The sequence below is a fragment of the Perca flavescens genome, chromosome 11 (assembly GCF_004354835.1).
Source record: "Perca flavescens isolate YP-PL-M2 chromosome 11, PFLA_1.0, whole genome shotgun sequence".
NCBI lineage: Eukaryota > Metazoa > Chordata > Actinopteri > Perciformes > Percidae > Perca > Perca flavescens.
In genome coordinates this window covers 5,179,995-5,195,078 of record NC_041341.1, presented here as the reverse complement: position 1 = coordinate 5,195,078, position 15,084 = coordinate 5,179,995, and the positions used below count along the sequence as shown (strand labels likewise).

The 15,084-nt window shown below is 47.0% G+C and overlaps 2 protein-coding genes across 3 annotated transcripts in view; both read right to left on the bottom strand.

Moving 5' to 3' along the window:
- The window catches only part of LOC114564684 (galactose-specific lectin nattectin-like), a 225,297-nt gene that overhangs the window by 108,278 nt on the left and 101,935 nt on the right, over positions 1–15,084 (bottom strand). The window lies entirely within an intron of this gene.
- LOC114564678 (thrombospondin-type laminin G domain and EAR repeat-containing protein) overlaps positions 2,725–15,084 on the bottom strand; it is a 47,963-nt gene continuing 35,603 nt past the window's right edge. For both annotated transcript variants that reach the window (XM_028592169.1, XM_028592168.1), the window contains 4 exons: positions 13,983–14,159; positions 13,273–13,451; positions 6,595–6,696; positions 2,725–3,340 (listed from right to left, as the gene is read on the bottom strand). In XM_028592169.1, the coding sequence (XP_028447970.1) occupies positions 3,187–3,340; positions 6,595–6,696; positions 13,273–13,451; positions 13,983–14,159 (612 nt within the window). In that variant the 3' untranslated portion in view covers positions 2,725–3,186. The remainder of the gene's footprint in view (positions 3,341–6,594; positions 6,697–13,272; positions 13,452–13,982; positions 14,160–15,084) is intronic.

Here is a 15,084-nt window from a genome sequence, read left to right as displayed (position 1 = left end):
ATGAAGCTCTGCAGAGATGTGTGTGTGTGTGTGTGTGTGTGTCTGTGTGTGTGTGTGTGTGTGTGTGTGTGTGTGTGTGTGTGTGTGTGTGTGTGTGTGTGTGTGTGTGTGTGTGTGTGTGTGTGTGTGTGTGTGTGTGTGTGTGTGTGTGTGCATGTAATATATAAACAGGGTGAAATCATCAGAAAACTGGGAAATAAAATCAGACCAAACTGGAGAAATCAGATAACAAGGAACATTTATGACCATACGAAGAAGCAAACAGTTGGATACAACTGGAATATAAACATTCAGTCATGAACTATAATATATTATAATATCAACAACACATATAATAAGTTAGTGTTTGACTAGATACCTGAGTGTCTGTTACAGACACACTATGCTAAATGCTAAAAATATTTTAATCACAAACAGTCGACCTTTGCAGGAGATGACAAAAAGTAGAAAATATATATTTGTGTCTGTATGAATGTATGTAATGTATATGTGTGTGTGTGTCTGTCCAATGTGGTTCTTAATTTCATAATAATAGCTTATTAATTTTGTAAAAAAGTTACAAAATGTTATTAGAATTTTTTTTCCGTTTACAGTGTAACAGAATTCACTTCTGCTTTTCAAAAATCAATTTTCAAAATTAAGTATTCCCTTTTTGCAAGAAGTGCAGTGTAGTTTTTTGTAGTGAGTATACTGTCATTCATTCACTCCCAGCATTAGACTGGCCCGTCCCACAGCGACAATCCCATAGGTTTTTTGTAACATTACCGTGTATCAGTATCAGCCTCATCTGACTCACATTCTGTAGTTTCTGTAAGTAGCTGTAGTCTGCTGTAGTGTCATCCTAATCAGCAGTTTAGCTTCAGGGGCAGGCTTTCCCAAACACTGAAAGAGTGTAGTTTAAACCTGCTTTCGTTTCATATATCTAGCTACTTTAGTGATTCACATTTGTTAATTTCAAATTTGCGCTGTGTTGTTCCTACAAGACAACACATACGGTGAATTTATGAACGTAAGTGTGAAAGTACTCCTACAAAACAATCATCACTACTAACGGTATCCTTGCTGCCTGCACGATCCGACATGCGCAGATGATATTCCTGTTTTACGAGGATTTACGACACTGCACAATCTTTTCCACGTGTCCGGTCGTAGTTGGAGCGCCTGCCGTTAGCCTTCACCGGGAAGCTAACTTTAGTTTAGCTAACAGCTAATTCAGCTAACCGCTAGCTGACAGCTTGATTCAGTCTAAAATAACGGTAACTCAAACTAAACACTGGGAAAAGCAGGCTACAGTTAAATTAAGACTTTAAAGTAATAACAAATAAGACAAGTATGGATTGATTGTATTTTAAATGAGCACAAGTAGTAAAGTAGTAAAGTAGAACTGGTAGTAAAGTAGAACTGATGCAGCAGCTTGTTATTTTCAGGTTTTATTTTGAGGGTCTTTTAAAGTGTCAAAAACAACGTAGGAAAGCTTTTTTGCACACCTCTTTTGTCGGGCAGATGCATAGGATATGAACAAAAGTAGCAGATCAGAAGCTTAGAGAAAGTCCCGCACACTGACCATTACGCAAGCAATAATTTATTTAGAAAATACAACGTTTCGGTCTTAGGCCAAAGTGTCAAAAACAAAAATATTAATGATTTGTCCGGTGGTGGTCGCTCCGGTGTTAATTTAGTACAAAAATATGCCGCCAGTTGTGCCGCGAGTTTTAACGCATGCATGATACAAATAGTGTAGAGGGAAACCGTCACGCTTTCTACTACGTATTTATGCGCATATCAGATCGTGCAGGCAGCATAGATCGCATACAGACAGTATTCTTGCGTTTTTGTAAGTGGGTATACGGAAACCCTTGACCTTTCCTACATTAGTGGGTATATTCCGTACACCTGAGGCGCAAACCCCAAATGTTTTCCCAAAAGCCCTGAATCTTTAAGGCCGACTTTACTGTCTGTTAGAAGCTGTAGAAAGAAGATAAATAAGATATTGGTATCACATAAAACTAAACAATCTAACCCATCCATCAGTAGCAACCATGTCGTGCTAGCTTGTTGGTGGAGGCGGGGGGCTAAATAACGCTCCAAAGTTCAGCTACATTTTGTCAAAGGGATGGATGCATGGCCTTGTTTCAAAGGGGTTTGTTGACCTCTGACCTGCAGATATCTGAATAATAAATGGGTTCTATGAATACGCAAAAGTATCCTTTTAACAGACATACTTTATGATCATCAAATGTCAAATGATCCTTTCTTAGGCATTCTGTCATCCAAAGGCTTAAGAGAAAGTGCAAATAGCTGCAGTAAAATGGGAGAAAATCTCCCAGGGGAGTCATGCCCCTGGACCCCCCCATAGTCTGGGCTGAGCCACGGATGTTTACAACATCTGTTAGGCCTCCTGCACACTGGCTGCGTGTCGTGAGCTTGGCGTCTGCGTGGCGTTTTCTACGTCTTTACCCACCAGAAAGGTGTCTGATCCGGCGCTGCTGCTGCTAGCCTTGTCTGGACACATGGATGTTTCCCATAAACATAAACATAAATATATTCTGATCTGATTACAGCAAAGACAACGTCGGCAGTATTGATGGCAAAATAGGCTCCAGAATATTTCCTTGACAGGTGCAATATTTGAAAATCAATAATTATTATTATTATTTTTTTTAACGACATTTATATCTGCATTCACGTCAAAACCTCGAGACTTTCAAACATCCTGTCATTCATTAATGTGTATTTGTGTCAAAATGACATATAAACACCTTTTAAAATTAAATTTTGTCTCCAACACACTGGCGTGTCACGTGAAAAAAAGGCGTCGGTTCTATTTTCTATCATGCACGCGTTTTTGTCTTGCGTGTCACCCAGGTAGTGTGCACGCTCTAACCTGTTAACATGGGAGCCAAAATAAAAACGCTCACACCACGCAGCCAGTGTGCAGGAGGGCTTAGGGTCCCTGAAGAGGACGCAGCTCCAACAGTTTCTCAGCAGGATTGAACTCTTGAAACTTCATCAACGGATAGAAAGTCTGAAGCGTCTCAGGGTTGAACTCTGAAGACTTCACTCAGTTCTGAAGAAAACATGAGCGTTAATGTTGCTGTGATGAAGTTAGTAGATTATAAATAACGTTGTTTTGAGGTTTCAGGAGTCCCTGGCAGAGTCTATGTGTAGCAGAGGACAGAGTCTGATTCAGTAAGTCCTGAGTTTGAAGACCTTGCTGAGCCTTGAAGTGGCGCTGGAGTAGACGAGGAAGGAGCCTTGGTCGGTGCTGAAGTGTTCCCAGTCTCTGCAGCCAAATGTCGGCAGACTGTGGACCGCCACGAAGCCCTCGTAACCCTGCCACCTGGACACACAAAACACGCAGAGATAAACACCAAACACAAGGCAAATACTCAAGTCTGGTAGCCTGGATGCCAGCCAAACTTAGCCCCGCCCACAACATTTGAGGTCAGGAAGTTCGGTCTGAACTTGTTTAGCTACTATGCTCCAACCAGAGCTGTTTGGACTAATAAAATTGTCAGGGCGGGCTTTATACGATGATGGACAGATGATCAACAGTAATGTAATCGACACCAAAGAGCGCTTGGGTTGAATTTGTTTACAACAAAGATGGCTGCCATCGTGTCTGTTATAGAAGATATCAACAGCGCATTCACTTTAAAAGAGGAACAGAGAACCGCGATCAAGGCATTTGTCAATCAGAAAGATGTTTTTGCCGTCCTTCCTACGGGATTCGGCAAAAGTTTAGCCCAGATGGTCGCTAAGAAAATGGGGCGCATATGTCGGTGGTTGTAGGTCTATCCGTTGCTCTGATTGGTTGTAGGTCTATCTGTTGCTGTGATTGGTTGTAGGTCTATCCGTTGCTCTGATTGGTTGTAGGTCTATCTGTTGCTGTGATTGGTTGTAGGTCTATCCGTTGCTCTGATTGGTTGTAGGTCTATCCATTGCTCTGACTTGTTGTAGGTCTATCTGTTGCTGTGATTGGTTGTAGGTCTATCTGTTGCTGTGATTGGTTGTAGGTCTATCCGTTGCTCTGATTGGTTGTAGGTCTATCCGTTGCTCTGACTTGTTGTAGGTCTATCTGTTGCTCTGATTGGTTGTAGGTCTATCCATTGCTCTGACTTATTGTAGGTCTATCTGTTGCTGTGATTGTTTGTAGGTCTATCTGTTGCTCTGATTGGTTGTAGGTCTATCTGTTGCTCTGATTGGTTGTAGGTCTATCTGTTGCTCTGATTGGTTGTAGGTCTATCCGTTACTCTGATTGGTTGTAAGTCTATCCGTTGCTCTAATTGGTTGTAGGTCTATCCATTGCTCTGATTGGTTGTAGGTCTATCCAATTGAGTGCCGATGCATTTTCTTTCCTGGTTTGGTTGAAACACGCCCCATAATCACAGCCCAATGGAGCAGCATCAGAATCAGATTCTGACTACAATCTGAGTATGACCACGTCAGGCTACAAGTCTGCACCAATTTGAGACTCAGAGTCGAACTCGTCCTCTAAAGACTATACTCAGACTCGAGATGCGAGAATCGTGAATAGGCATGGGCCATTTACCGGTTTCAAGGTATACCACGGTTTGATAAAGTCACGGTTTCAAAACCACTTACATTTTCCGTCATACCGTTCCTAGTCTTGCTTTGCCAGACCTTCCTCCACAGCTCTGCACAGGAAGGTCTGGCTAGTCCACACAGTGCTCTGGTTTATTGGCATTTCTTAAAACCAATCACAATCATCTTGGGCGGCGCTAAGCTGTGGAGGGAGCCACGGTGCCTCTGCTAAATAGTCTCAGGAAGGAACTTGTTTTGGTGGAACATGTGTACGTTCAAACGTGGTTTTAGTCGTGCAACAGAAAACTCAGATTGGACAGAAAGTCTAGCTAGCTGTCTGGATTTACCCTGCAGAGATCTGAGGAGCAGTTAACCATAGTCCTCACAAATCCACCGGAGGTTAGAACGTCCACAGAAAGACAGAGGAAGGGGACAGACATCCGGCCGAAGCTACGACTGACGGGAGGTTTACTGCGACTGTCGTTTGCCAGATGTGATGAAATGATCACTGAGCGTTGGTTTGTTTGTTTGTTAAACTCATGGTAGTAGATTTACATAATCATTTACATTTACAGAGATTTACAGCTGGCTGCAATGCTTTCAGTTCCTGTTGTATATCTCTGGAAAAAACAGGAAGTACACACTAGAGGGTGACAATTTTTCGGGACTCCCGCAGGTCACGGTATTGCCGCGGGAGTAATGCGATACAGTAGTCAATCTCACCGTTGGTAACGTGATAGGGACGGAATAGAACATAGAAATCAACGGGAGCGGGACGGAGCCGGAAATATAAATAATAATAAATAAAAAACTGATGATGCAATGCTGTGAGTGCGCCCAAAGATTGCAAGGCATTCCTAGGCTACTTAGTATGCGGAAGGCAGCGATTCTTCTAACCTACACTAAATTGATAAATGTGCGTTTTGAGTGTGAGAAGATCTCTGTTAGGAATTACGTAATGAAATGGCCTAGACCTGTAGGTAATTCATGTTACCTAGGCCTGCAGGTAATTCATGATTTTCAATTCAACAGAGTCTGATAGCGTTAGACAACATAGGGAACGAAACGGGAGCGGGACGGGATTCAGAAGTCTTTCTCTTGGGATTTTGCAGGACAGGATTTGTTTGGGTGGGGGGCACTCACGTGAACGGGATATGACGGGAGTATATTCGTGGGCTCGGGATGGGATGGGAGCGACAATTGATTCCTGTGTGACCCTCTAGTGCAGGGGTGTCAAACTCAACTTCACTAAGGGCCACACTTGGAAAAAAGACTCACATCCGGGGCCAGACATGTAGAGTTCATTAACATGCTTTCATGTAATCAAAGTCAAAAATATTTGACCGTATTATTGCATGTCTCATTTTCTTTCTCACTTACAGTTATGTCAACATAAAGCCCTAAAAAAAAGTTCCTTAGCCATCAGAGAGTTTTGCAAATCAAGCAGCAACGTGTTTCACAGCCTAAATATGAAAACTCTCTCTGCTTCTGCGGGAATTTCTGAGTCTCAAGTCGGCAAATCTGCCAAATTCTGCTGTGCTCTAGTGTGTAAAGACAGGAAGTATCCACCTGTAGATGACACTGTTCAGAGAGTACGAGCTAAGACACACACACACACACTCTCGCACACACACTCGTTCGCACACACACACGCATATACAAACACACACACAGACACATGTACATATATACACACACACAATCACACACAATCACACACACACACACACACACACACACACACACACACACACACACACACACACACACACACACACACACACACACACACACACACACTCACAATTTCACAATTTGAGTCTCAAAGTCGACAAATCTTCCAAATTCTGCTTTGAGTGTGACGTAATTACAGTTTGAAAAGAGTTTCCTGGCTTTTTGGTTTCTGCGCAGAAACTAGGCGGGCCAAAATCTATCGTGAACCTATATTGATATGCGGGCCGGATCAAAACTTTCAAGGGGGCCAGATCTGGCCCGCGGGCCTCGAGTTTGACACCTGTGCTCTAGTGTGTAAAGACAGGAAGTACCCACCTGTAGACGACACTGTTCAGAGAGAAGGAGCTGCCGTCGTGAGAGTTGGCCACGACCAAAAACTTCTCCTCTCCCACGGTGAAGAACTCCCAGTCCAACGCACTGCACAACAACAACAACATGTGATCACTGGCTCGGTAAGGCCCTTACCCTGTCTGTTGTGTGTCTGTTGTGTGTCTGTTGTGCGTCCAGAGCCTTACCTGTGTGTTTCTGTTGTGTGTCTGTTGTGCGTTTGGAGCCTGACTTGCGTGTGTCTGTTGTGTGTCTGTTGTGTGTCTGTAGTGTGTCTGTAGTGCGTACAGAGCCTGACCTGTGTGTCTGTAGTGTGTCTGTAGTGTGTCTGTTGTGTGTCCAGAGCCTGACCTGTGTGTTTCTGTTGTGTGTCTGTTGTGCGTCTAGAGCCTGACCTGCGTGTGTCTGTTGTGTGTCTGTAGTGTGTCTGTAGTGCGTCCAGAGCCTGACCTGTGTGTCTGTAGTGTGTCTGTAGTGTGTCTGTTGTGTGTCCAGAGCCTGACCTGTGTGTTTCTGTTGTGTGTCTGTTGTGCATCCAGAGCCTGACCTGTGTGTCTGTTGTGTGTCTGTAGTGTGTCTGTAGTGCATCCAGAGCCTGACCTGTGTGTGTCTGTAGTGTGTCTGTTGTGCATCCAGAGCCTGACCTGTGTGTGTCTGTAGTGTGTCTGTAGTGCATCCAGAGCCTGACCTGTGTGTGTCTGTAGTGTGTCTGTTGTGCATCCAGAGCCTGACCTGTGTGTGTCTGTAGTGTGTCTGTTGTGCATCCAGAGCCTGACCTGTGTGTGTCTGTAGTGTGTCTGTAGTGCATCCAGAGCCTGACCTGTGTGTGTCTGTAGTGTGTCTGTTGTGCATCCAGAGCCTGACCTGTGTGTGTCTGTAGTGTGTCTGTAGTGCATCCAGAGCCTGACCTGTGTGTGTCTGTTGTGTGTCTGTAGTGTGTCTGTTGTGCATCCAGAGCCTGACCTGTGCGTGAGGATGTCCTGGAAACGTATGAACGTCTGTGTGTTTCTGTTGTGTGTCTGTAGTGAGTCTGTTGTGTGTCTGTAGTGCGTACAGAGACTGACCTGTGTGTCTGTAGTGTGTCTGTAGTGTGTCTGTTGTGTGTCCAGAGCCTGACCTGTGTGTTTCTGTTGTGTGTCTGTTGTGCGTCTAGAGCCTGACCTGCGTGTGTCTGTTGTGTGCCTGTAGTGTGTCTGTTGTGTGTCTGTAGTGTGTCTGTAGTGCGTACAGAGCCTGACCTGTGTGTCTGTAGTGTGTCTGTAGTGTGTCTGTTGTGTGTCCAGAGCCTGACCTGTGTGTTTCTGTTGTGTGTCTGTTGTGCGTCTAGAGCCTGACCTGCATGTGTCTGTTGTGTGTCTGTAGTGTGTCTGTAGTGCATCCAGAGCCTGACCTGTGTGTGTCTGTTGTGTGTCTGTAGTGTGTCTGTTGTGCATCCAGAGCCTGACCTGTGCGTGAGGATGTCCTGGAAACGTATGAACGTCTGTGTGTTTCTGTTGTGTGTCTGTAGTGTGTCTGTTGTGTGTCTGTAGTGCGTACAGAGACTGACCTGTGTGTCTGTAGTGTGTCTGTAGTGTGTCTGTTGTGTGTCCAGAGCCTGACCTGTGTGTTTCTGTTGTGTGTCTGTTGTGCGTCTAGAGCCTGACCTGCGTGTGTCTGTTGTGTGCCTGTAGTGTGTCTGTTGTGTGTCTGTAGTGTGTCTGTAGTGCGTACAGAGCCTGACCTGTGTGTCTGTAGTGTGTCTGTAGTGTGTCTGTTGTGTGTCCAGAGCCTGACCTGTGTGTTTCTGTTGTGTGTCTGTTGTGCGTCTAGAGCCTGACCTGCGTGTGTCTGTTGTGTGTCTGTAGTGTGTCTGTAGTGCATCCAGAGCCTGACCTGTGTGTGTCTGTTGTGTGTCTGTAGTGTGTCTGTTGTGCATCCAGAGCCTGACCTGTGCGTGAGGATGTCCTGGAAACGTATGAACGTCTGTGTGTGTCTGTTGTGTGTCTGTAGTGTGTCTGTTGTGTGTCTGTAGTGCGTACAGAGCCTGACCTGTGTGTCTGTAGTGTGTCTGTAGTGTGTCTGTTGTGTGTCCAGAGCCTGACCTGTGTGTTTCTGTTGTGTGTCTGTTGTGCGTCTAGAGCCTGACCTGCGTGTGTCTGTTGTGTGTCTGTTGTGTGTCTATAGTGTGTCTGTAGTGCGTCCAGAGCCTGACCTGTGTGTCTGTAGTGTGTCTGTTGTGTGTCCAGAGCCTGACCTGTGCGTGAGGATGTCCTGGAAGCGGATGAAGGCCTGTGTGTGTCTGTTGTGTGTCTGTCGTGTGTCTGTTGTGCATCCAGAGCCTGACTTGTGTGTGTCTGTAGTGTGTCTGTTGTGCATCCAGAGCCTGACCTGTGTGTGTCTGTAGTGTGTCTGTTGTGCATCCAGAGCCTGACCTGTGTGTGTCTGTAGTGTGTCTGTAGTGCATCCAGAGCCTGACCTGTGTGTGTCTGTAGTGTGTCTGTTGTGCATCCAGAGCCTGACCTGTGTGTGTCTGTAGTGTGTCTGTAGTGCATCCAGAGCCTGACCTGTGTGTGTCTGTTGTGTGTCTGTAGTGTGTCTGTTGTGCATCCAGAGCCTGACCTGTGCGTGAGGATGTCCTGGAAACGTATGAACGTCTGTAGTGTGTCTGTAGTGTGTCTGTTGTGTGTCTGTAGTGTGTCTGTAGTGTGTCTGTAGTGTGTCTGTTGTGCATCCAGAGCCTGACCTGTGCGTGAGGATGTCCTGGAAGCGTATGAAGGTCTGTGTGAGTGTGTTGTGTGTCTGTAGTGTGTCTGTTGTGTGTCTGTTGTGTGTCTGTAGTGTGTCTGTTGTGCATCCAGAGCCTGACCTGTGCGTGAGGATGTCCTGGAAGCGTATGAAGGTCCGTGTGAGTGTGTTGTGTGTCTGTAGTGTGTCTGTTGTGTGTCTGTTGTGTGTCTGTAGTGTGTCTGTAGTGTGTCTGTTGTGCATCCAGAGCCTGACCTGTGCGTGAGGATGTCCTGGAAGCGGATGAAGGTCTGTGTGAGTGTGTTGTGTGTCTGTAGTGTGTCTGTTGTGTGTCTGTTGTGTGTCTGTTGTGTGTCTGTAGTGTGTCTGTTGTGCATCCAGAGCCTGACCTGTGCGTGAGGATGTCCTGGAAGCGTATGAAGGTCTGTGTGAGTGTGTTGTGTGTCTGTAGTGTGTCTGTGTGTTTCTGTTGTGTGTCTGTTGTGCGTCTAGAGCCTGACCTGCGTGTGTCTGTTGTGTGTCTGTAGTGTGTCTGTAGTGCGTCCAGAGCCTGACCTGTGTGTCTGTAGTGTGTCTGTAGTGTGTCTGTTGTGTGTCCAGAGCCTGACCTGTGTGTTTCTGTTGTGTGTCTGTTGTGCGTCTAGAGCCTGACCTGCGTGTGTCTGTTGTGTGTCTGTAGTGTGTCTGTAGTGCGTCCAGAGCCTGACCTGTGTGTGTCTGTAGTGTGTCTGTTGTGCATCCAGAGCCTGACCTGTGTGTGTCTGTAGTGTGTCTGTTGTGCATCCAGAGCCTGACCTGTGTGTGTCTGTAGTGTGTCTGTTGTGCATCCAGAGCCTGACCTGTGTGTGTCTGTAGTGTGTCTGTAGTGCATCCAGAGCCTGACCTGTGTGTGTCTGTAGTGTGTCTGTTGTGCATCCAGAGCCTGACCTGTGTGTGTCTGTAGTGTGTCTGTAGTGCATCCAGAGCCTGACCTGTGTGTGTCTGTTGTGTGTCTGTAGTGTGTCTGTTGTGCATCCAGAGCCTGACCTGTGCGTGAGGATGTCCTGGAAACGTATGAACGTCTGTGTGTGTCTGTTGTGTGTCTGTAGTGTGTCTGTTGTGTGTCTGTAGTGCGTACAGAGACTGACCTGTGTGTCTGTAGTGTGTCTGTAGTGTGTGTCTGTTGTGTGTCCAGAGCCTGACCTGTGTGTTTCTGTCTGTTGTTGTGTGCCTAGAGCCTGACCTGTGTCTGTTGTGTGCCTGTAGTGTGTCTGTTGTGTGTCTGTAGTGTGTCTGTAGTGCGTACAGAGCCTGACCTGTGTGTCTGTAGTGTGTCTGTAGTGTGTCTGTTGTGTGTCCAGAGCCTGACCTGTGTGTTTCTGTTGTGTGTCTGTTGTGCGTCTAGAGCCTGACCTGCGTGTGTCTGTTGTGTGTCTGTAGTGTGTCTGTAGTGCATCCAGAGCCTGACCTGTGTGTGTCTGTTGTGTGTCTGTAGTGTGTCTGTTGTGCATCCAGAGCCTGACCTGCGTGTGTCTGTTGTGTGTCTGTAGTGTGTCTGTAGTGCGTCCAGAGCCTGACCTGTGTGTTTCTGTTGTGTGTCTGTTGTGCGTCTAGAGCCTGACCTGCTTGTGTCTGTTGTGTGTCTGTTGTGTGTCTGTAGTGTGTCTGTAGTGCGTCCAGAGCCTGACCTGTGTGTCTGTTGTGTGTCTGTTGTGCGTCTAGAGCCTGACCTGCGTGTGTCTGTTGTGTGTCTGTAGTGTGTCTGTAGTGCGTCCAGAGCCTGACCTGTGTGTCTGTAGTGTGTCTGTAGTGTGTCTGTTGTGTGTCCAGAGCCTGACCTGTGTGTTTCTGTTGTGTGTCTGTTGTGCGTCTAGAGCCTGACCTGCGTGTGTCTGTTGTGTGTCTGTTGTGTGTCTGTAGTGTGTCTGTAGTGCGTCCAGAGCCTGACCTGTGTGTCTGTAGTGTGTCTGTTGTGTGTCCAGAGCCTGACCTGTGCGTGAGGATGTCCTGGAAGCGGATGAAGGCCTGTGTGTGTCTGTTGTGTGTCTGTCGTGTGTCTGTTGTGCATCCAGAGCCTGACTTGTGTGTGTCTGTAGTGTGTCTGTTGTGCATCCAGAGCCTGACCTGTGTGTGTCTGTAGTGTGTCTGTTGTGCATCCAGAGCCTGACCTGTGTGTGTCTGTAGTGTGTCTGTAGTGCATCCAGAGCCTGACCTGTGTGTGTCTGTAGTGTGTCTGTTGTGCATCCAGAGCCTGACCTGTGTGTGTCTGTAGTGTGTCTGTTGTGCATCCAGAGCCTGACCTGTGTGTGTCTGTAGTGTGTCTGTAGTGCATCCAGAGCCTGACCTGTGTGTGTCTGTTGTGTGTCTGTAGTGTGTCTGTTGTGCATCCAGAGCCTGACCTGTGCGTGAGGATGTCCTGGAAACGTATGAAGGTCTGTGTGAGTGTGTTGTGTGTCTGTAGTGTGTCTGTTGTGTGTCTGTTGTGTGTCTGTTGTGTGTCTGTAGTGTGTCTGTTGTGCATCCAGAGCCTGACCTGTGCGTGAGGATGTCCTGGAAGCGGATGAAGGTCTGTGTGAGTGTGTTGTGTGTCTGTAGTGTGTCTGTTGTGTGTCTGTTGTGTGTCTGTTGTGTGTCTGTTGTGTGTCTGTAGTGTGTCTGTTGTGCATCCAGAGCCTGACCTGTGCATGAGGATGTCCTGGAAGCGTATGAAGGCCTGTGTGAGTGTGTTGTGTGTCTGTAGTGTGTCTGTTGTGTGTCTGTTGTGTGTCTGTAGTGTGTCTGTAGTGTGTCTGTAGTGTGTCTGTTGTGCATCCAGAGCCTGACCTGTGCGTGAGGATGTCCTGGAAGCGTATGAAGGTCTGTGTGAGTGTGTTGTGTGTCTGTAGTGTGTCTGTTGTGTGTCTGTTGTGTGTCTGTAGTGTGTCTGTAGTGTGTCTGTTGTGCATCCAGAGCCTGACCTGTGCATGAGGATGTCCTGGAAGTATGAAGGTCTGTGTGAGTGTGTTGTGTTGTGTGTCTGTTGTCCAGTGTCTGTTGTCCTGGAAGCGTATGTCTGTGTGTGTGTCTTGTTCTGTGTGTCTGTTGTGTGTCTGTTGTGTCTGTTGTGTCTGTCTGTTGTGAGCCTGTGTGCATGAGGATGTCCTGGAAGCGTGTGAGTGTGTTGTGTGTCTGTGTGTGTCTGTAGTGTGTCTGTTGTGTCTGTTGAAGGTCTGTGTGAGTGTGTTGTGTGTCTGTAGTGTGTCTGTTGTGTGTCTGTTGTGTGTCTGTAGTGTGTCTGTAGTGTGTCTGTTGTGCATCCAGAGCCTGACCTGTGCGTGAGGATGTCCTGGAAGCGTATGAAGGTCTGTGTGTGTCTGTTGTGTGTCTGTAGTGTGTCTGTTGTGTGTCTGTTGTGTGTCTGTTGTGTGTCTGTTGTGTGTCTGTTGTGTGTCTGTTGTGTGTCTGTTGTGTGTGTGTCTGTTGTGTGTCTGTTGTGTGTCTGTTGTGTCTGTAGTGTGTCTGTTGTGCATCCAGAGTCTGTAGTGTGTCTGTTGTGTGTCTGTAGTGTGTCTGTTGTGTGTCTGTTGTGTCTGTTGTGTGTCTGTTGTGTGTCTGTTGTGTGTCTGTTGTGTGTCTGTAGTGTGTCTGTTGTGTGTCTGTAGTGTGTCTGTTGTGTGTCTGTAGTGTGTCTGTAGTGTGTCTGTTGTGCATCCAGAGCCTGACCTGTGCGTGAGGATGTCCTGGAAGCGGATGAAGGTCTGTCTGTTGTCTGTTGTGTCTGTTGTGTGTCTGTAGTGTGTCTGTTGTGTGTCTGTTGTGTGTCTGTTGTGTGTCTGTTGTGTGTCTGTTGTGTCTGTTGTGTGTCTGTTGTGTGTCTGTATGTGTGTCTGTGTGTCTGTAGTGTGTCTGTTGTGTGTCTGTTGTGTGTCTGTAGTGTGTCTGTAGTGTGTCTGTAGTGTGTCTGTTGTGCATCCAGAGCCTGACCTGTGCGTGAGGATGTCCTGGAAGCGGATGAAGGCCTGTGTGAGTGTGTTGAGTTCGTACACGGTGGAGTTGATGCTGTGGAGACTCGGCCCGCGCTGAGAAACCTTCTGACTGTTGGCCACGGCCAGAAAGACCCGGCCATCGATCTGGAACATCTCCCAGTCTGTCGCTCCCACTGTCTGAAGAGAGAGAGACAGACTACTGTTATACTACCACACACACACACACACACACACACACACACACACACACACACACACACACACACACACACACACACACACACACACACACCACGCACAGACACACAAACACACACACAGACACACACATATACACACACACACAGACACACACACACGCACATACATATACACACACATATACATACATGTATACACACACACACACACACACATACACACACACAAACAGAACACGCACACACACAGAAAAACACATATATACACACACACACACAGACATATGTCATCGTATGTTATCATATACCAGGTTTCTGATTTGATCAGTGTATTTGTTCTGGGTGTAATAACTCATGCTGCCTGAAGAGGGCGCCAGTCTTGCGCCGGTAATCTCGGCTCTATTATTAGATCTATTACATTAATATTATCTAGATTCTACTACACACACACACACACACACACACACACACACACACACACACACACACACACACAGACCAAACTGACCGGGATGCTCTGGAAGAGCTGGAAGCGCCCGTCCAGCCACACGTAGACGGCGGAGCTGATGGCGGTGGTCTGACCGTCGAAGGTGTTGGCCACGGCCAGGAAGTAGTACGGCCCCACGGAGAAGAACTCCCAGTCATAGGCGCCGGACGTGGCTACGGTCTGGTTCACCTCGAACAGCTGCAGGCACGCAGCGGTTAGTTCACCGCTCAGAGAACCACAACACCCAAGCCTAACTAGCTGATGTGCGGTGAGCGTTCTGGCGTCGTAAGGCGTTGTATTGCTGCCGTGCATCACCCAGGTGGGTGCTACACATTAGAGGTGTTAGAGAGCAGTCCCCCCCCCCTCCCCTCCCCTCCCCCCAAATGCGCTTTGAGTGTCTATGATAAAGCGCTATATAAATGTAATAAATAAATAATAAATAAAACAACAGGCACGCAGCGGTTAGTTCACCGCTCAGAGAACCACAACGGGACATTCACAAGGTCAGATTACCTCTGTGTTACCTGTGTTACATTTGTGTTTGTGTGTTACCTCTGTGTGTGTGTCTGTGCATTACCTGTGTGTGTGTTACCTGTGTGTATGTGCGTTACCCTTGTGTGTTACCTGTGTGTGTTACCTGTGTGTTACCTGTGTGTGTTTTACCTGTGTGTGTTACCTGTGTGTTACCTGTGTGTGTGTGTGTTACCTGTGTGTGTTACCTGTGTGTTACCTGTGTTTGTGTGTTACCTGTGTGTGTGTTACCTGTGTGTATGTGCGTTACCCTTGTGTGTTACCTGTGTGTGTTACCTGTGTGTTACCTGTGTGTGTGTGTGTTTACCTGTGTGTGTTACCTGTGTGTTACCTGTGTTTGTGTGTTACCTGTGTGTGTGTGTTTGTGCATTACCTGTGTGTAACCTGTGTGTCTGTGCATTACCTGTGTGTGTGTGTGTTACCTGTGTCTGTGCATTACCTGTGTGTGTGTTACCTGTGTCCTGTGTGTATGTGCGTTACCCTTGTGTGTTACCTGTGTGTTACCTGTGTGTGTGTGTGTGTGTGTTACCTGTGTGTGTTACCTGTGTGTTACCTGTGTGTGTGTTACCTGTGTGTTTGTGCGTTACCTGTG